Consider the following 21,887-nt stretch of genomic DNA (forward strand, 5'->3'; position numbering starts at 1 on the left):
ATTTGGCTTTTTACATTAGCTCTTTAAATAAATAAATGCATAAATAGGTAGATAAATAAATAAACCAATAAATATATTCACACACTTTGGTCTGAACACTCACTGGAATGACTATTAAGCAGGAAAATTCAAAAGAAAGACAAGTCCTGACTTGGCTGTCACAGTCACAGTGAGGCATTATGCAGACGTATTGCTGTTGGTATATAGGAGCCTCAGTAGCGTTTCTTTACACACTTCTGATGGGTTCTCTCCTTTACTACTACCTACAGGGGATCCAGCGTGCTTCATATAGCTGATCTTGCCCTTTTAATTAGTTTGTTGATTTAATGGCCTGTCTTGAAGTGATGCTACCAGCCCAGAACACCACAGTGTAGAAAATTGCACTGGCCATCACAGAATTATAGAAGATGTGAAAGATGTCACTTCCCAAATTAAAGGAACGCAGTCCCCTCTGTGTTCCGAGACCAACCCAACCTGTCATTTACTGTACGTGGACCCCCAAGTACTTGCAGGAGTGGACCACCTCTATATTCACTCTTTGAATAGTGACCTATTATAGATGTTCTTTGGTGCAGCAAAAGTCAATAACCAGTTCTTTGGTTTTGCTGATGTTAAGATGCAGACAATTTTGTTTGCACCAAGAAGAAATTTTTCCACCTGACTTCCATACTCTTGTCTCATTTCCTTTATGAATACACACCATAAGTGAAGAATCATCTGAGAATTTCTGCAAGTGACATGACCTGGTGTTGTATTTGTAGTTAGATGTATGCAGAGGGAAGAAAAAAGGGGACAGGACTATTCCTTGTGCTGCTCCAGTGTTGCTCACATCTGTATCAGAGACACAGTCCTCGAGTCTCACAAATTGTAGTCTGCCTGACAGATAGTCTATTATCCAGGACACCATAGCCTCACCCACCTGCATATCTCTGAGTTTACCCCTTAACAGGGATGACTTCTTTGGAACAGGAACAATGAAGGATGTTTTCCACATTAGTGGCAGTTTCTGAAGCCTTAGGGACAGACTGAATAGAGGACAGCACAAAACTCGTCCACACAGGCCTTAAGAGGACTGACTCCAACTGGTTCCACAGTATTTCATGTGTGTAGCTTCCTCAGTTGTCTCCTTATTTGGTCTTCTGTTATGGACACTGATGGTCAGAGATGGACTTGTCACTGGCCATTTCATTTGACATGGTAGGAATTATTGATGTAGTAGGGATGGTGTGGGGAGAATGGTCATTGGAAGGTGACAGTGGGAGGTAAAATGTATTTAAAAATGGTTCAGGGTGTTAGCTTTGTCCATATCCAGTGTTAGCACCTGAGCCCTGGATTGCTTGAGCACCGTAATTATACCCTGTCCATTCCAGACAACCTTCATGTTATTCTGTGTGAGTTTGTTTTCCATTTTCAGCTTTGTTAGCTTTTTGTTCCTTCTGGTAGCTTTTTGTTCCTTCATTCAGCTTTTTCTTTAGCATGCGCTGTACAGGAATGTCTTTCAGAGCCTCTTTGTCACTGGATTTTAATGCTCTCATTTTCTCATTCAGGAGCTCTTTTAGCTCCTTAGTAAATCAGGGCTTGTTGTTTGGAAAGCAACACACTGTCTTTTTGTGTACCACTGTATCACCACAAAAGTTAATTTAGCCTGCGATGCAGTCCCTCAATAGTGTCCCCAAATGACTTGCACATCATTTCCCAGTCTGTCATTTGGAAGCAGTCAGTCCTCTAGGCTCTACTTCCTCACTGTTCTGGTGGCAACAGGTTGTCATCTAATAACAGGCTTGTAACTGGGAATAAGATAAATCAGATTGTGGTCAGATATGCCTAAAGGAGCAAGTAGATAGATAGATAGATAGATAGATAGATAGATAGATAGATAGATAGATAGATAGATAGATAGATAGATAGATAGATAGATAGATAGATAGATAGATAGATAGATAGATAGATAGATAGATAGATAGATAGATAGATAGATAGATAGATTAGATAGATAGATAGATAGATAGATAGATAGATAGATACTTTATTAATCCCAATGGGAAATTCACATTCTTCAGCAGCAGCATACTGATACAATAAATAATATTAAATTAAAGAATGATAATAATACAGGTGAAAAAAACAGACAATAACTATGTATAATGTTAAATATTAATGTTTACCCCCCTGGTGGAATTAAAGAGTCGTATAGTTTGGGGGAGGAACGATCTCCTCAATCTCTCTGTGGAGCAGGACAGTGACAGCAGTCTGTCGCTGAAGCTGCTCTTCTGTCTGGAGATGACATTATTTAATGGATGCAGTGGATTCTCCATAATTGATAGGAGCCTGCTGAGCACCTTTCGCTCTGCCACAGATGTTAAACTGTCCAGCTCCATGCCAACAATAGAGCCTGCCTTCCTCACCAGTTTGTCCAGGCGTGAGGCGTCTTTCCTCTTAATGCTGCCTACCCAGGACACCACCGCGTTGAAGAGGGCGCTCGCCACAACTGTTTGATAGAACATCTGCAGCATCTTATTGCAGATGTTGAAGGAAGCCAGCCTTCTAAGTAGATGGGTGATGTTATGTTATATTAAGTTATATTGTGGGCAGTGTTTTATTTGTTCTTGTGTTTCACATGTTTATCCATCAGGAACTAATATATTGATGTACAGATATATTGATGTATACATTGTGACAGATAGAGCGCTTGTCCACCTCTCGAACCCTCAGATACCACTCTGAACACCAGGTAAAAGTATAAATATTCTTTATTTTATAAGAATATTGTGCACAAAGCACTCTCCACACCCTATTCATATAAATCACAACTCTCAATAAACCAATCCAATCCTCCACTCCCATACACTTCGCTCTCCTACCTCCCAGCTCAGCTCAAATGTCTGGGCTTACCCATAGTCCTTTTATAGCTCCTGACCCGGAAGTGGTTCTAAGCACAACCCACAAGTCCATTTCCTTCCAGGTCAGGGCAAACAGTCCTCTTCTTCATCCTGGGAGCACGTCGCTTCCTCCAGTCACGTGACTGTGACGCACGCCCGGGTTATAGGGCATGCAAGAGCCCACTAGCCCCCTTACAGCGACTCCTGGCGGCCCCCAAGGTATCCAGCAGGGCTGTGTCACAACACTACAAAGTCCATGAGGCCCTGCTGGAACTCGGGGCACGAATATGCTGTCCGGAGGGCTCCTCCTAGCGGCCTGGGGGTGGCGACCGGAGTCCATAGCCGGTCGTCCATCACAACATGTAAACATGTTTTCCTCTGAGCTATCTTTTTGTCTTTTTGCAACATTCACATCCAATGTTTTTCTGTCAGCTTGTAGAGGATGGTGTGTTATAAATGTCCAGTGCCTTACATGTCAAAGCATGCAAGCAACAAATATATCTCTGTACTGGTTGCAGCTAACTGCAACTAATAATCAAAAATAGAAGGCTGCACAAAAGTACTCCAAAGGAAAATGTTCAAAATGTGTAGGTAAACTAGGAATAATTACAAAAAGTACAATAAGATGGTAAAGTCTGGCTTTTCTTCTTGTGTATCTGAATAGTATAAGTCATGATGTCATCCATCTGCACATGCATAAATATTTCCAACAATATGCTGTGACCAATGAAGATTCTTTACACAGACAAAAGAGCATTTGTTTTATTTTATAAAATATATTTTATGAGCAGAAGTCGTTGAAAGTGCAAATATAATTACAAAAATCAGAATAGCTGGAGTCACTCAGTTGAGCAAACTAAACAAAAGGACTAAATAAAGAATCATAGCCAAGACAATGCTTTAAACTGAAACCTGAAATTCTTCAGCAAGCAAATATCAGTTTTTCATGTATTCTTTAGGTAAATTTCAACAGGTATTATTCACCACTGCTTGCTCTTAAGTAAAATAATGTCCACACTTAATTATGACATATCAAAGTAAAGAGCTAATCAACAAACTTGGAGAAAGCAATGTACTGTACAGCAAGGATTCAAAGTCAAAAGAGGATGCTGGGTCAGAGCCAAGGGCAAAATGAGAATCTGAGTCAAAGATGAAATGGAATTCAAAACCAAATACAAAACCTGACACTGGGCCGATATGTTCATGAAACTAACTGATGCTAAAGAAGGTGCTTTTGTATATCCAAATGAGGGATTATACCTAGCGGAACCATTACCATCTTTATACCATCATGTTAAAGATGCAACAATCATGGACACTTGACAGATTTTGAGTTTCATAAACAAAGAATGGAATGTAACATAAATGAAAATTAACTTTGTCAAAATTAACCAAAATGAACAAACAGTCTTCAGGGCAGATTTCCATAATATAAAACCACAACATAACTCAAGATATGCATATAACAGCCTGGCATTGGGTGGCACGGTGGCGCAGTGGTAGTGCTGCTGCCTCGCAGTAAGGAGACCTGGGTTCACTTTCCGGGTCCTCCCTCTGTCTGTGTCGGTTTCCTCCGGGTGCTCCGGTTTCTTCCCACAGTCCAAAGAAATGCAGGTTAGGTGCATTGGTGATCCTAAATTGTCTCTGGTGTGTGTGCGTCTGCCCTGCGGTGGGCTGGCACCCTGCTCGGGGTTTGTTCCTGCCTTGCGCCCTGTGTTGGCTGGGATTGGCTCCAGCAGACCCCTGTGACCCTGTGTTAGAATGTAGCGGGTTGGAAGATGACTGACTATTGCTATTGCTAACACAAATTAATGCTTGCTCTCCATTACAAAGTACTGCTGTTATGCAGTAGCCTTTCATCTGCAGAATGAGGACCTTTTTGGTAGAGCCTTCATGCAGATATACTGTACTGTATTTTCTCTGTCAGCCTTTGCCTGCCTTCCTGTTGCAGAAGTTGTCAATCCTGCCCTTTATGCATAAATCTGTAGCTGCTTGTTTTCAATTTGAAGCAAATTGCTGCATTACTGCAATCTTAATTTTGCTCTTAGTCCAAAGTACATTAAAATGACATATTGTTTTACATGTTGCCCTTTAGAAATTTTTTTTTTCATGTAAATCGCATTTGTACTTTACATTTGGGTGGTATATGTGAATTAAATAGATTTTCTCAAGCTTTATTTTATGATATCCTTGCAGACATGTTAAACTCTTTGCTTCTGTTTTAAATTAAACATAGTTACTCATTATGTTGCATTTGTATAAGCCTCACCCTTTCATAAGTCCATTTCTTGCATCATACTCATATTCTTTTTTCTGTAAGATGGAAAAATGTTGATGTAACTGCTAAAGTTACACTGTTGTTATATGTGAGCTTTCATTTGAAAATGGTTATTTTACCTTAACTTTTGTTTAAAATGATTAATTAAAATAAATAAAAATGTAATGCATATTTCCTTAAGCTAAGGGTTAAGCAATTTCCGTTTGTTTTCTGAATATATAGTACCCATCATTTTGACATTTTTTTTTATTGTGTTCTTATGGCTAATGTCATAATTGTACAAAAGAAAAAAAAAATAAAATACATACTCCATTGCTGTTTTCTGTTACAGGTCTTGAAGAACAAAGCAATAAACATGTTGACAGAGGCTGTGCAGGATGGGGGACAGCACATGCGTGATCCAGTAGGCGGTAGTGTGGAATTCCAGTTTGTACCAGTGCTGAAGTTGATCAATACTCTGCTCATTATGGGTATCTTTGAGGATGAGGATGTAAAACACATTCTCAAAATGATTGAGCCCAATGTATTTGGCATAAGTGAAGCTGAGGAAGAGAAAGAAGAAGGAGAGGAGACTGCAAATGGAGAAGAAGAAGAAGAACCATCCTCCCCTGAAGCAGAAGAAGATGAGGGAGTAGGGGAAGAGGATGAGGAGCAGGAGGAAGTACTAGAGGAAGAAGAGAAAGGGGATGAAGAGGAGGCAGAAAAGGCAGTTGCAGAGAAGGAGGAAGAACCTGAGGAAAAGGAGGCAGAAGCTGAAGAGCAGGACATTACAGATGAAGAAGGAGGACTGGAAGAAGGCCTCTTACAGATGAAGTTACCAGAGTCAGTAAAACTACAGGTCTGTACTATTTATCTGGTATTGACAAGGTTAATGTCCAATTTAAAATCCTAGTCATATTGTGCCCAGTGTTCCATCAGTCAGAAGTTGTGTAGTTCATTTTCTGTCATTTACAATAGTTTACTTATCAGCATTAACCTCCAGCCACTTTTTCAGTCATTCCCTTTCAGTTTTAGGCATTCGATGTGTTAAGTTATCAGTGATTTCCTGTTTCTGTAGCTCTGTTTGATGGATTATGTCTGCCAAATGTTTTCACTTAGTATATTTATTAATGTGATTAATAAGTTGTGGTGGTGTGAAATACATGTTCGATTAGGGAAAAAAATGTTTAGGAATACACTTTTGTTTGTAACTTTACATAATTATAACACATTTTTGGAATAGAAAACATTTTATTATGGCAGAATAGTGATGCAATAACTAGTCCATAAACCTCAAAAATCCGTTGTCCTGGGTTTCAGCTTATCTTCAGATTAATTGTCAGAGCATAAATCCTTGCATGATATTCTCATTTTCAGGTACTTCCTGTGTCTGCATGGATTTTCTTTCAGGATTCCCTTTTTCCTTCCACATCTCCAAAGACATATGTGTTAATAGGCAACTTTATATTTCCCCAGTGTGACTATTTGTATAAATGTTAGATTGGACCCTACAATGTATTAGGGCTGCACAATTCTTGATTAAATAGAAATTACTATTATGTAGAGTAGAACATGATGCTAATTTATAATTATTATACACACCAGTTTTTTAAAGAACAATAAGCATTGTAATAATTATGAGTCCGAGACATTATAAAGGTTTGGGGCAGCCACCCATATATTGTTTTTCCCAGCTGCAAAAGGGTTTTTTGTATCACAAGCACGATGTGCATCTCACAGAGTCCAAGACAGAACTGACTATAGTACTCCAAGATGGAGGCTTTAAAAGTCTGGAAAGGAAATTATGTCATCAAAATGGCCGGAAACCAGAAGTGACGTCAGCAAAGGGGCCGGCATCAGAAGTGATGTCAGCAAAGGGGCCGGCTTCGGAAGTGACGTCTTCTGATGCACCAGAACCTTGCAGGGTTTCCCAGGAAAGGTCTGTAAGGAACTGAGAAAGACAGTCAGCGCACTCTGCCGCCCCCCGGTCAGATGTTTTATTGCACTTACTCAGACCCTTTAGCTGTCTCCTACTCGCACATGTGTGACACATATTTAATAATTTATTTTGATTCTAGCAGTAAAAACTTTATTGCAGATTATGCAGAGCTATAAATCATTTTTAACACCTTATGGAGCATAAACAACTACTTTAAGTTTATAGACAAACCAGATTTACAACATTTTCAGGCTTTATTGAATAATGCAGGCCACTTTCTCCCTGCTTTGCACATCCACTTTGAAGAGGAGCTTATACAACTACAACAACATTTATTTATATAGCATATTTTCATACAAATGATGTGGCTCAAAGTGCTTTACAAGATGAAGAAAGAGAAAAAAGACCAAATAAATAAGAAAATGGAATTAGGAAACTAATTAACATAGAATAAAAGTAAGGTCCGATGGCCAGGAGGACAGAAAAAAACAAAAAAAAAAACTCCATACGGCTGGAGAAAAAAACAAAATCTGCAGGGGTTCTGAGGCCACGAGACCACCCAGCCCCCTCTAGGCACTCTATCTAACATAAACGACCTCCATCAGTCCTCATGGTATTCAGGGTTCACATGGAAGAACTTGATGATGACGGTCATGTGGATTTCTGGCCTTTAATCCATCAATGTAGGGACATCACGGTGCTTTGATCAGGTGGTGGGGGCGCAGATCACCACCACAGAAAAACAGAAAAAGAACAGCAGAGAAAGTAGGGGTTAGTATGGATTTTGGAGCCACAATGAATGATAATAATAATTAAATGCATATACAGAATATCAGGATTAAATTAAAATGAAGCTATGAGAAATCCATGTTACAATAATGTGTTTTCAGCAGTGTTTTAAAGTGCTCCACTGTATTAGCCTGGCAAATTTCTATCGGTAAACTATTCCAGATTTTAGGGGCATAACAGCAGAAGGCCGCCTCACCACTTCTTTTAAGTTTAGCTCTTGGAATTCTAAACAGACACTCATTTGAAGATCTAAGGTTATGATTTGGAGTGTAAGGTGAAAGACATCCCGAAATATAATATGGAGTGAGATTATTTAAGTTATATATTACATAACTTATATTATTATTATTATACATTATTATTATATATATTGGGCGGCACGGTGGCGCAGTGGTAATAATAATAATAATAATAATACACTTTATTTATATAGTGCCTTTCCCATGCTCAAGGCACTGGGTTCACTTCCCGGGTCCTCCCTGCGTGGAGTTTGCATGTTCTCCCCGTGTCTGCATGGGTTTCCTCCAGGTGCTCCGATTTCCTCCCACAGTCCAAAGACATGCAGGTTAGGTGCATTGGCGATTCTAAATTGTCCCTGGTGTGTGCTTGGGGTGTGTGTGTGTGTGTGTGCCCGGCGGTGGGCTGGCACCCTGCCCGGGGTTTGTTCCTGCCTTGTGCCCTGTGTTGGCTGGGATTGGCTCCAGCCGACCCCCGTGTCTCTGTAGTTAGGATATAGCGGGTTGGATGAGGGATGGATGGATATTATTTAAGTTATAGTTGTGATTGTTATTTAAACATAATCAAGGATAATGCAAACAGTTTTAATGACAGTTACTTTTGTTTATTTAACTGCAGTTGCTTGTTCCTTTTTTACAATTTTGACCATATTATGACTATTACATTTACATATCCAAGAAAACCACGAAACAATAGTCTGCCTATGGCAAGTTGTGGCCTGTACCTAAAACACTGAAATCCTTGCCAGACAGTTAAGAGAAACATTTGACCCCATTATCAGTTGTTATGCAGCTCATCTTCTCCTCTTAAGTTTTCCTTAAACCCCTCTACAATAGCTGCACCTGTGTGACAGTTAAGGAAAAAATATATGTTGTAAAAAATGGCTGTTTAGTGTAAAGTATGTACTAAGAAAATGAACTTTTGAGCAAATGGAGGACTTCATGGTTCTGCTATAGTGTGAATCTGTTATACTGTAGCTATGAATTATTCTGCATGTCTCAACTCTATTTCATTTTTCTCTCGATATCTGGTACGTATATAGAGAGGGAAATGCAACATTTCAAAAGTAGTTGTGTACCATTTGTAAAGGATGTTAATCATTTTGTAACCCTCATTCATTACAGTGGGAATCTTTTCTTTTGTCATGTAAAAAGTGGTTTGGTTTGTATTCTTCGTGTACCCATTGGAGCTTGAAAGATACAAGGAGGTATTTAACAACTGACTATGTTCTTATTCAGATCACATTGAAAAACAAATTGAAATAAAGACTTTGATACAATTAATTGTGTAGACCTACAATGTACTAGTGTGCTATGCTGGGCTGGTTTTTTGTTTTTTATGTGATGCTGTCCCTGCTCTTCACAATCCTTTTTTGATTATACAGGTTTGGGAGTGTAATTTTAGGAGTATATTAAACATACTTGTCATATTATATGGCATGACATAATTGCCCCAACAAAATTTAATATTGGTTCGCATCCTCACTACTTTACCCTTTACTTTTTCTCTGTCCGATCAGGTGCTGGTTTCTACTGAAACCTACCTTAAGTTGTTAGTTTAGGCTTCTGCTCTGCATGACTCTGTAATTCAAGAATACATGGATTTTAAGAATATGTGGATGGAAGAATAAATTGATGTATTAGCAAAATTTTGAAACATTCCTTTTGACTTTTTATTTTTTTGGCAGATGTGCAACCTTCTTCAGTATTTTTGTGACTGTGAACTGAGACACAGAGTTGAGGCAGTCATCTCCTTTTCAGACAAGTTTGTAAATCTGGTTCAGAGCAATCAGCGGCAGCGTTACAATGAGCTAATGATGGCATTTACAATGTCAGCTGCTGAAACTGCTCGCAAGACTAGAGAGTTCCGCTCACCTCCCCAAGAACAGGTAAGCTACGATTTGAACATTTCTCTTTCCGACAACTTGGTAGACTCATCAGAAGGAAACTTCTGTTTCTCAGAACTGTACAGATCAAAGAAAATACAGATTGTCTGCTAGTGAGTTGTTTGAAGAGCACTGATATTAAGTACTTTGAACAGTTAATGAATAAGGTCAGTATCTTTCAAGTTAAAGTTATGTCTTCACAATCACGGTATATATAAATTTGACACGTGAAACTATGTTCTATTTAAAAAATGCCTAGACTTCCTCTTGCACTTTAAAATGGAGGTGAAGGATACCAGGGTCCAAATGTGAAAACAAAAGCCTTAAACTTATGGAATATATACATTTTTGAAGCCAAGAGTGTTATCGAGTATTGATTGGCATCTTGACATCGCACACATATTAAAAATCAGTGTATCTGTGTCACTTTAGGAAGGAAAAACAGCAAAAAGCAAAATAGTTTTGTGAGATTGAGACTGGTTGTGTGCTTCACCTCACTACTCGTCTTCTGTACTCTGTCACCTTTCTGCCCCAGGGGTGCAGTTTCCTCCAGTGTATCCTTATCACCTTGAAAAAGCATCTGTATGCGCTATTATTGACATTATTGAATTTCCCGGTTCTGTAGACAAGTGCACAATTATCACTGAAAAAATGTCACACGATCACTCAGTCTTTATCCTCTCATACATAACAGGACATATCTCTGGTATAGATATAATTTACTTTATAGAATATGAAGGACTAAACATTTTTGGTAATTGACAAGTATTACTAAACATTTTCAGTATTCAATGTTAAAACAGGTTAGAGAGAACCTACAAAATTAGGCGGAGTGGTGGCTCTGAGGCTAAGGATCTGTGCTGGTATCCCAAAGGTTGCCGGTTCGAATCCCCGTCACTGCCAAAAAGGCCACTGCTCTGCTGGGCCCTTGAGCCAGGCCCTTAACCTGTAATTGCTCCAGGGGCGCTGTACAATGGCTGACCCTGCGCTCTGACCCCAAGGGGTATGCGAAAACTAACAAATTCCTAATACAAGAAATTGTATAAGGCGAAAAAAAAAAAAATCCATGTAGACTCGGGCACAGAGAGTTAGGAATATTTGCCAAAGTGTTTTTTACAACAAATATGCTGTGTTCACTGATAGCCTTGTTCGCTGAATATTTTCCTGGAAATTTACAATGCAGCCAGCATAGATAAGCATTTTCTTCTCAGTGCCCCATTAAGCTTTACGAGGTGTGGTGGTCGGCTGGGGGCTGTGCCCAGTCGCGACACCTGGACGGACAGGGAGAGGGACTGTGCCTCCCCAGGACCACGAGAGGGCAGCTGCCCTGCCTCTTTTGGGGGCCACGGGGTCTGAGCATGGAAGCTCAACCCTGTAAGGGCCTGTGGACACCGCCAGGGGGCGCCTAGACGATGTTGGAGCCTCGAAATACCGAGGACACCCGGAGTGCTTCCAGGTGCTCATGCGGCACTTCCGCCACTCCAGGAAGTGCTGTCAGGAAGTCCATCGGAAAGGACCTGGAGCACGTCCGGGTGGATATAAAAGGGAGGAAGAGGACAGAGCTCAGTGGAGAGGTGTGGAGGCCATGAAGACTTGAAGAAGTGGCTGATTGGTGCAAGGGCACTGTGTGCTGTGGACTTTTATTAGTAATAAATGTGTGCTTTGCGTAACCATCGGTGTGTGCCGATGGACTTCCGCAGAGGTCAGTGTAACATCGTTAGCTGTAGTAGCCATGTCTGGAACTTTTATGCATGTGTGTTGTCACCACACGTGCACTACTCCAGACGGATTTGCACTCTGCATGTGTTTAAAAAACAAAGGCAAAAATATAACTTTCAGTGTTTTAATTTGAAGTTACAGTAGGTGACTAATACTGAGAATATTAGAGAGAATGAGAATATTAGAATATTATGAGAGTACTCAAATCAGGATACACATGAGACCCTGTGAAAGAGTAAAAACAAAAGATTTATTACTATTTACAAGGCATTTCTATTTTCTTGATTGAAGAAAAATATGAAGTATCTGTGTAAATTGTATAAGCTGTATAAATTGATCAGTAACAAAGTAACAAAGAAGACATTCTAGCTGACACTTTCATGCCATGGTTGCATGCTGGCTGAAATGCAGCTTCAAAAAATGCGAAGAATTGCAACTGTAATAATATACATATAATACATTTATTGTGTTTTTTTGTTTGTGGTCATCATTCCATATGTGTCATCTGTTTCTGGAGGCATGGTGGCGCAGTTGTGAGCACTGCTACCTCCCAACTCAGGTCATAATTCTGCCCATAATAATCAGTCTAGCATAGTCGCCAGAATTTTCCCTAGCCTTAAGGAACACTTGAAAGACTATTGCACAATTACAATCCACTTCAAATATTTCAGTTACTTTTTTTCCATTGACTTCAATGCATTGCGCTTTATTTGTCAAAGTTCACAAACATTTCTTGCAATTTTGCTATACTCGTGGCGAAGTAAACTTAGAATGCTTCCCTCATCACTAGTTAGGAATGATAGTTCTGCATATGTCAAAACATTTGTACTAAACCTATTAAACTTTAAACTGAATAAAATTAAATGTATACTTATAACATCTACTCAGTTCTTGTCATTTGATTATATGCTATGTGCATGCTTAATCCCTCCCTCATGTGCTGTCACTAGAGCTCAGAAGCACACAAGTTCACAATGATGACCAGCAGTGGTAGGCAATATTCTTTAGTAAAATGCAATAATTATTGCAAAATAATGCAGTAAATTCATGTTGAGTTACGGGAATAAGGTTTCTTGTGTATGTCTGCATTAGGGGTGCATTGATGGGAAATTTCAAAGCTCCACCCACAATAGCTGCTGTGAGTGACAAGCAAATAGAAAATGTATCCAACCTCAAGAAAATAGTAGCTTACGTTTTTATCATAAGCATGCCTCAGAAAAGGGGAAGGCATGTTTTCTTAAATCAATGGAAGACTTAGGAAGTGGCTAGTACTGCATCTTTCTCTAGGAATATGTCAGCTTTGGAAGGGGTTGAAAAATCTGAATCCGTGAATTTAAGGTTATGAGATAGTATACACTAATTGTTATACCACTAGTACAGAAGAGTACAGATGATTGTTGATTCTGTTTATCCATTTTTGGTACATGCTTTTTTACTTGTTTATGGTCATTGGAAACTGCAGTCAATCTAAGTAGCAATGAATTTTGGCAGGAACAAACACTGAATGACACAGCAGTCAGCTAAAGAAGCTCACAAACACTAGCAACAGATCATTTTACATTTGACTTAAAATTCATGTTGTTAAGATATGAGCAGAAACCACATGGGTACAGTGAGATTGCATTAGTACTATACTGACAGCATGCTGAGCATTCAGATTCCTCTAATAGCAACTGTACCTCTACATAAGCCTCCTGTTATGAAGGCAGACCTAAAAGAGCTAATTATTTTTTAACTAGACAAAGAGCCCGCTTCGACAACGTAAGATGAAACGGGCACGAGTGGAATAGTAAGTAATAAGTATAAGCACCACAAACCTGATATAGGTGTATTGAATGAATGCGTAATTAGGGCTGGAGCTGTAGTCGAAATCGGCTTTCAGGCCTCTAGAGCTTTAATCAAAGTCGCCTTTCTCTTTGAATTTTTGCGGCCGTAAATCCGCCGCCTACCGCGATGTTGGTCGAAGTCGCCTTTCTCTTTGTATTTTCGTGGCCGTAAATCCGCCACGATGATGGTCGAAGTCGCCTTTCTCTTTGAATTTTTGAGGCCGTAAATCCGCCGCCTGCTGCAATGTTGGTCGAAGTCACCTTTCTTTTTGAATTTTCGTGGCCGTAAATCCGCCGTCTGCTGCAATGTTGGTCGAAGTCGCCTTTCTCTTTAAATTTTCGCGGCCATAAATCCACCGCCTGCCACAATGTCGGTCTCGTAAGGTTTTTCGGGAAGCTGCGCAGAAGGCGATTGCGCATTCGGCTTCTGACATGCACAGAAGGCTACTGCGCATTCGGCTTCGGACGGACATGAGTGAGTGAGTGAGTGAGTGAGTGAGTGAGTGAGTGAGTGAGTGAGTGAGTGAGTGAGTGAGTGAGTGAGTGAGTGAGTGAGGAGACTGGCAAATTATATATAAGATTAGCAAAATTTCCAATATTTAGCAAGTTCCCACTGCATTATGTTTAATTTGAGTCATTTCTTATTTAAAGTTCATTATGTAGAATTAACAAGCAAAAAATACACCTTTTTATTCTATAAATTTTGAAATCCATGTATTTTTAAACTGAATATACAGTGCACACTTAGTTCAAAATTACAGACAATGAATGTTACATTTTGCTTAACGTTTACTTGGTTGCATTAGGCATGTAGTCGTAATAAAAAGTCAAGCAATCTAGTAAGGCAAATATGCAGTGTTTTGATTTGGAAAATAAAATACTATGTCACATGTTGTTAATTTGTTTTCTCCACACAGGTGAACATGCTTCTGCACTTTAAGCACTGTCCAGATGAAGAAGAATGCCCAGTACCAGATGACATCAGGGATGAGCTCATTGAATTTCACAATGATTTACTGACTCATTGTGGTAAATACTTTTCTCTTCTGTTTTATCCTAGCAAGTCTGCTACATTGAAGTCATTTATTGGATATCATTGTCTAATCTCTGAGTGCTCTGGAATTTTACTTTTCTAGGTTTTATATACAATAAAGTAAGGTGACCATCCGTCCCCGTTTTCTGGGGACAGTCCCCTTTTTCGGACAACTGTCCCCACTCAGAAACATGTCCCCGTTTTGTCCCCGGTTTAAGATTTCATCCCTGGTTTCAGCTGGTTCACTTTTTTGAATGAATCTCATCACCACGATAATTTGAACTCGGCGCGCATACGCGGTGTTTTGACGGAGGTTATGCTTTACCGCATCCTGCAACTTTGGCGAGAAATCATGTGATAAGCTTTCGCTTTGTACTCTGTAGTGTTTAGAGTCCCTACTCATGATCTGTAGATTCTAGCCCCCCAATTTGTCCCCGGATTGGCCCAAAAAATTCTGCTCACCTTAAATAAAGATACAAGGATTTATTTGTGTTGGTCAGTAGAACCCTTGTTTTACAATTCACAAATGCCAGCATCAAATAATAAGAAATGTCAATGTCAACTTTATTTATATAACACATTTAAAAGAACATCGGAATGCTGTGGCTAAAGTGCTTTACAATAATAGAATTAAAGAAAAACATACAATTAACATGAGTAACATAAATAGAAATAAAATAAATGAACATAAATAAGATAAATAATTAATAGAAGTAATATTGCATAGTCACAATTAGGATACCATCAGTATTATTGAAGGTCACGGAATGCAAGTGAATAGAAATGAGTCTTTAGTCTTATTTTAAACAGTTCAATTGTAGACGACTCCTTTATGTGATGAGGTAAAGAGTTCCACAGGCGAGAAGCAGCAGCTGCAAAAGTCCTGTCCCCCTTAGTTTTACACTTGGTACGTGGGACAACAAGAGACAACTGACCAGAAGATCTAAGCACTCTGGATGGCTGGTGTAAAACCGGAAATATTCTGGTTTTATGCCTAAGAAAGCCTACCATCGACCGCATGCTGGCACTGAGGGTTCTCATGCAGAGCAAATACGAATATCACCAGAGTTTCTTTGCAGCCTTTGTCAATTTTCGGAAACTCAGTTGGTCGAGTTGCCCTGTGGGACATCCTGAGACTTTGTGGGATCCCCTCAAGGTTGCTGGATGTCATGGCCGACATGTACACTGGTACAGTGAGTGTTGTGCAGAGTGGAGGCAGAACCTCTGCATTTTTCCCAGTTAATTCTGGGGTTCATCATGGGTGTGTTCTTGCTCCTACTCTGTTCAGTGCTTGCATGGACTGTGTGTTGGGCAAGTTAGTGGGGTCCAGCGGCTGTGGGGCATCTGTTGGCGAAAAAAAAAATTCACTGATCTTGACTTGGCTGACGATGCAATGATTTTTGCGGAGTCAATGAAGGCTCTGATCAGGACTCTTGAGACACTGAGCGAAGAATCTGAGTGTCTGGGTGTGCGAGTGTTCTGATAAAAACCAAGATCCAGGTCTTTGATGACCTATCAGCAGTTTGTCTGTCAGTAGAGAGAGTGTCGACCTTTTTCGAGAGGTTTACTTACCTCGGGAGTGACATTCATGTCTCTGGTGACTTTTCCTATAAAGTCAATAGACGGATTGGGAAAGCATGGTGAGTCATGAGGTCTATGCAAAAGGACGAAGGTCCAAGTCTTTGGAGTCCTGGTGCTTCATGTTTTGCTATATGGTTGTGAGACATCCAGTGACCTTAGATGAAGACTGGGCCCCTTTGGTACTGTGTCTCTTCGGAGAATCCTTGGGTACTGCTGGTTTGACTTTGTGTCAGATGAGTAATGGAGTCCCGAATAAGGCAGATTAACTGCATTGTGAGGGAGTGTCAGTTACGGTACTACGGCCATGTGGCGCAATTCCCCTAGGGCAGGGGTGGGCAAAGTCATTCCTGGAGGGTCGCAGTGGCTGCAGGTTTTTGTTCCAACCCAATTGCTTAATAAGAAGTACATATTGCTCTAGAAACACTTCTGCTTCATTTTAGTTATCTCCCTCATTAAGAATTTGAACCCTTATTACTTATTTAAGTCTTAAACAGCTGCATTCTCATTTTTTAATTGCTTCTTATTAACAATAAGATGCAAATGACAAAAAAGAAACCAGCAGTTATCCATTTTGCTTGTTACCCTTTACACCTGTGTGTATTTATCGTGCACTATTTGGTTTAATTAAATACTTGGAAGGAAAGAGAAGAGAAAAAAGTGAAGGACTGAGAATTACCCATCCGTTTTACACTTCAAAGTATTTGGATGATATCCTTAGAATGGAATAAAAATCTAGGATATGAGAATGACCTGACATAGCAGAGATAAAGCACTAACAAGCCATGAAATGTAATTATTGGCAAGGATTGTTTTCTAATTAAGCAACTGGGTTGGAACAAAAACCTGCAGCCACTGCGGCCCTCCAGGAATGACTTTGCCCACCCCTGCCCTAGGGGGATCTGGCTCAAAGGATCCTCGTTGTTGAGAACCCGAGTGGCTGGACCAGGCCAAGGGGACATGCATATAACACCTGGCTGCAGCAGACAGAAGGTAATTTCTGGATGGTGGGACTGCACGGGGGGTTCAGGGGGCTCCCCAACCTGACCTGAAAAAATAGAGCTGGAAAATCAAGCTTTTTAAGCATAATAAAGCTTAATTAAGGTACTGTTTTGATGTTGATCTGACTAACAGTTTACAAATTTGTCTTGTTTCTTACACTTAATTTAATTTTCTTTTTCATATTTTGCGTGCCAACTCCTGTCTGATCCTTCAAGAAGGCATCTTAAAACATGCATTCAGTTTGCACTAAAGTAATGCAATATGGTTTATTTTTTAATATTTTAATGTTATGGTAATGGATGTAGCTTTCCTGTGTCAATAGGGCAATGCAATCCCAAGAACTCCACTACAGAAGCACTCTGTAGTAAGTCAGATTGTTTTCAGTAAGGAGGTAAAATCTGTTAATTTCAAAAATGTTCTACTTTTTCAGGAGTCCATATTGAGGAGGAAGAGGAGGAGGAAGAGCAGGACACTTCCTTTCGTGGAAGACTGCTTAGCTTGTTGGATAAGGTGAAGAACTTGCGTAAGAAGAAGGTGGAAGAGGAAGCAGAAACAGCGGAAGAAACAAAACCCAGTAAGATTAATTTAGTCAGGCCATAGAACTTCTAGTCATTTTAATTTTCCGTTTGTTGATTAGCATTACTACAATGTAGTGAATCATGCTTGCATTTTTTTTATGTAGGTACCTTACAGGAGCTCATTTCCCAAACCATGGTGCAATGGGCCCAGGAATCATTCATTCAGAATCCAGAACTAGTGCGTCTCATGTTTAGCCTACTGCACCGACAGTATGATGGCATTGGAGAGCTCATTCGTGCTCTTCCCAAAGCTTACACCATCAATGCCGTATCTGTGGAAGACACCATGAATCTTCTGGAGTGCCTGGGACAAATACGATCACTATTAATTGTACAGATGGGGCCTGAGGAGGAAAGACTGATGATTCAAAGTATTGGGTGTGTGAAAGTACTGTGTTGATATAAAAAGTAAAAGTGCATCTTAACAGGATGTTCAATAACCTGAATTTTAGTTTCTATGAACTAAAAGGTTGCGAGGATATGCTAAAAATACTTCAGTGAGAGGGCATGATTAAATTAGTAAAAAAATATAAGTTTTTTATATAGCTCTTTATTTAAATTAGGTACTGTACATCAGATTAATTATGTCCTATAATAACTAGTCCTTTCTCTGTCATACTTTGAAAATATTAAACTCATTCTGACTTACACTGGTGATAGTTCAGGCAGGCATAAGGAAACCAGTGTTATTAACTAGTCTTTTTCTTTTACCTTCTTTAGAAACATTATGAACAACAAAGTGTTCTATCAGCACCCAAATCTGATGCGGGCATTAGGGATGCATGAAACAGTAATGGAGGTCATGGTCAATGTACTTGGTGGAGGAGACTCAAAGGTACTGTTTTATTCAATTTAATGTTTACTGTGAATGTGATGTTGCTAAAATGTGACATTTAAGCTCCATTTTTGTTTAAGATAATATAGTAATAATGTGACTAAAATGTTTAAATGCAACTGGATTAAATGAATGGTCAAGTGCTTAAGTATGCCTTTTTTTGTTGAAGCACAGCTTAAAGTGATGTGAGAAAATCGCTATATAAATGTAAAGAATTATTATTTTATTGTTATTTTAAAATGTATTTTCTTCAGGAGATTAGATTTCCCAAGATGGTGACCAACTGTTGTCGATTTCTGTGTTACTTCTGTCGCATCAGCCGCCAAAACCAGAGGGCTATGTTTGATCATTTGAGCTACTTACTTGAAAACAGTGGCATTGGATTAGGTGAGATTTTTTTTTTAGAAATTCAAACATGTAAAATGTCTAAAGCTGAATTAAGCCAGTCATTTCTTGGGTTCACTTAAATATTGGATTGTTTTGGAGTTGGAAAATATACTTGAAGGTTATGTTTGTATTTTTAATGTTTAACCAAAATGTTAATATTATTAATCACACTTGTTTTCTCAGTAACAAATAAAAAGGTCAATAAAAGGAAAATTACAAAGAAGTATAGTGTAGCAGATAAGGCTTTTTTGTCCACCTCTTGGACCCTCAGGTACCACTCCAGACACCAGGTGAAAGTACAAGACTTCTTTATTTTACTCTTGTACAGTGCACAAAGCACCCTCCACTCCACACTATTCATATAAACTCTCAACAATACAATTCTCTCTCCTCCTTGCCCAGACACTTAGCCACCCTACCTCCCAGCTCAGCTTAATGTCTGGGCTTTCCCATAGTCCTTTTATACACCCTGACCCGGAGGTGTTCCTGCCCAACCGTCCACAGTTCCTTATTCCTTCCGGGTCAGGGTAAACAGTCCTTTTCTTCAACCCGGGAGCACGTCGTTTCTTCCTGTCATGTGACCATGACGTACTCCCGGGTTATAGGGCACATAAGAGCCCACGAGCCCCCCTACAGCGACTCCCGGTAGACCCCAAGGTATCCAACAGGGCTGTGTGTAGAAACTACAAAGTCCATGAGGCCCTGCTGGAACTCTGGGCACGTTCGTGCTGTCCGGAGAGCTCCTCCTGGCGGCCTGGGGGTGGCGGCCGGAATCTGCGGCCAGCCATCCATCACAATTCCCTCCCCTTAGCGAAGCCAACTGGGACGGAGCGTCCAGCCCCACGAGGGACGTCCTCCTCCAGGAGGACGCGTCAGTCGGGCCTCGGCCGTGTCGTCTAGACCCCCCAGAGAACCTAGGGGGAACGGTATATCGTCTTTCTCTCCGTTCCCCTGTCCTCCGAGGACAACAAACGTGGCCCGGCTGATGGCAGTAGTAACAACGCCTTCGTCCTCCCGGTTGTCTTCTTCCCTGGGACCGGAAACATCTTGGGAATTCTGTTAGCTCCACCCTTTCCTCTGCTAAGGAGGGGTTTACGGCCGCTTTGCTGCTCTCAGCCCTTTTCTTTATCTTGTCAGGGGACCCGCGGTTTATTTCGGGGATCTCCTGCTTTCTCTGGGGCTTGTCCACAGCTTGAGTCTCTCTATGGGGAAGAGAGAGCCTCTTTGCTGTTTGCACGCCCGTTGTCCTATGTATTTTAGGAGGCGGCGTCATTAGCACCACATCGCTCCGGGTAACAGCACTTTCCAGCTGCCACGGTTTGATTGGTGCTTCCTCCGCCCCTCCGGTAACCAGCGACAACTCCCTCATCATGTGGGTCGGGGTCTTGAGGTCCGAATCACTTCGGGAGGCCGCGTCATACGCATGCCCCGGCTCATTCTTTTCTCCCCCGACCACTCGGTTATCGTGCCTCTACTGTATAGGGCACATAAGAGCCCACGAGCCCCCCTACAGCAACTCCCGGCAGACCCCAAGGTATCCAGCAGGGCTGTGTGTAGAAACTACAAAGTCCATGAGGCCCTGCTGGAACTCGGGGCACATTCGTGCTGTCCGGAGAGCTCCTCCTGGCGGCCTGGGGGTGGCGGCCGGAATCTGCGGCCAGCCATCCATCACAATAGAAAAGCACTACAACATACAGCATTGTTCAGAACAGTACTGTATAGGCATTTCTTGGGTTACATCTGTCATTTTTCTTTTTAGTAGAATTCCATTTGTTTTTCAGCTATCAACTTGCTTTTTACTTACACATGAAGCATGTGTTTTATTATTTAAAGTACAGTGGTATTGCTAAACTGCAGGGTTGGCACCAGAACAAATTTAGAAGGGTGGAATTGGGTTTTCATGTGGGGGTAATGCATCATAACAATACAAATTAAACCCCAAATATTTTTGATTTACAACATATATGCCTGAGAGTGCATGCACAACAGACTAGAGCAAACAGAACTTTATTGTACACAATGCAACGCTTCAGACTTGCACTGATAACTCAAAAAGCCCAAAGCTATGGAGAGACTGTATCTGTCAAACAAACATAAGGTGCCACTTGTAAGCACACAAATACTGTATATAATTCAGAGCAATAGAATATAATGAAATGAAACCACTGAGCACATTATTACCTGTGTTGAATCTCTGCAATAGTCATGCAATCAAATTTGCAGTGCATTGCTGTCTAAGAAAGTTGTCATCTTTTTGAAAAATAATTTTTCTGAAGTTAATTTTTATGATGTACGTTTTTATTATGTAAAATACATGCATTAAAATGTATAAACATAGATATGTTCTTTAAGAATTTGTGCGGGTGATGCAGACTTTTCTGCACAGGGGGCACAGGTCTCCCTCGGCCATCAATCCTGCATCACTTTCATTTTATTGATTTTAAAGCTTTTTCTGTAAAATTAGTGACAAAACATTGTTTTTTTTTACTTATTATTTCATTAATTGGGTATTTGTCTGTCAAAATTATGTCTTATATACTCAGGCTATAAATGTCCACAGGAATGGAACTCATTTGTATATGAGGCCACTAATATTTGACAGTTTATTGTTAATAAATAGAAGTCATGTATGTCAAAAGACATTTAGTTGTTGGTGATTTGCATCACTAAGGTGTGAAAACACTTTCTGTAGTTGAGAAGTATTCAGTTAAACAGCCTAATCAGTCTAATTTGGTTGATGTTATCATTGTCAACATCCTTTGATAATGTAACGGTTACTTCTTTATATAACTTCAGTTGCTGATCATTAAGTAAAGACTAATACTGCGGTTTATTGCATAAAACAATAAATAAGTGTCTGTAGGTCTCTCCTCCCTTGTTGCTGTTTACGTTATCAAAAAAGCATGTTAGAACATTAGAACAATTTTGACAAGAACATGCCAT

The 21,887-nt window shown here is 40.2% G+C and overlaps 1 protein-coding gene across 10 annotated transcripts in view; it reads left to right on the plus strand.

The window, feature by feature from the left end:
- The window catches only part of LOC114647909 (ryanodine receptor 1-like), a 387,179-nt gene that overhangs the window by 164,998 nt on the left and 200,294 nt on the right, over positions 1–21,887 (plus strand). For all 10 annotated transcript variants that reach the window (XM_051932424.1, XM_051932426.1, XM_051932430.1 and 7 more), the window contains 7 exons: positions 5,489–5,995; positions 9,789–9,989; positions 14,449–14,560; positions 17,575–17,718; positions 17,827–18,100; positions 18,443–18,557; positions 18,812–18,944. In XM_051932424.1, coding sequence (XP_051788384.1) covers positions 5,489–5,995; positions 9,789–9,989; positions 14,449–14,560; positions 17,575–17,718; positions 17,827–18,100; positions 18,443–18,557; positions 18,812–18,944 — 1,486 coding nt within the window. The remainder of the gene's footprint in view (positions 1–5,488; positions 5,996–9,788; positions 9,990–14,448; positions 14,561–17,574; positions 17,719–17,826; positions 18,101–18,442; positions 18,558–18,811; positions 18,945–21,887) is intronic.

Source organism: Erpetoichthys calabaricus, chromosome 1 (genome assembly GCF_900747795.2).
Source record: "Erpetoichthys calabaricus chromosome 1, fErpCal1.3, whole genome shotgun sequence".
NCBI classification, from domain to species: Eukaryota; Metazoa; Chordata; class Cladistia; order Polypteriformes; family Polypteridae; genus Erpetoichthys; species Erpetoichthys calabaricus.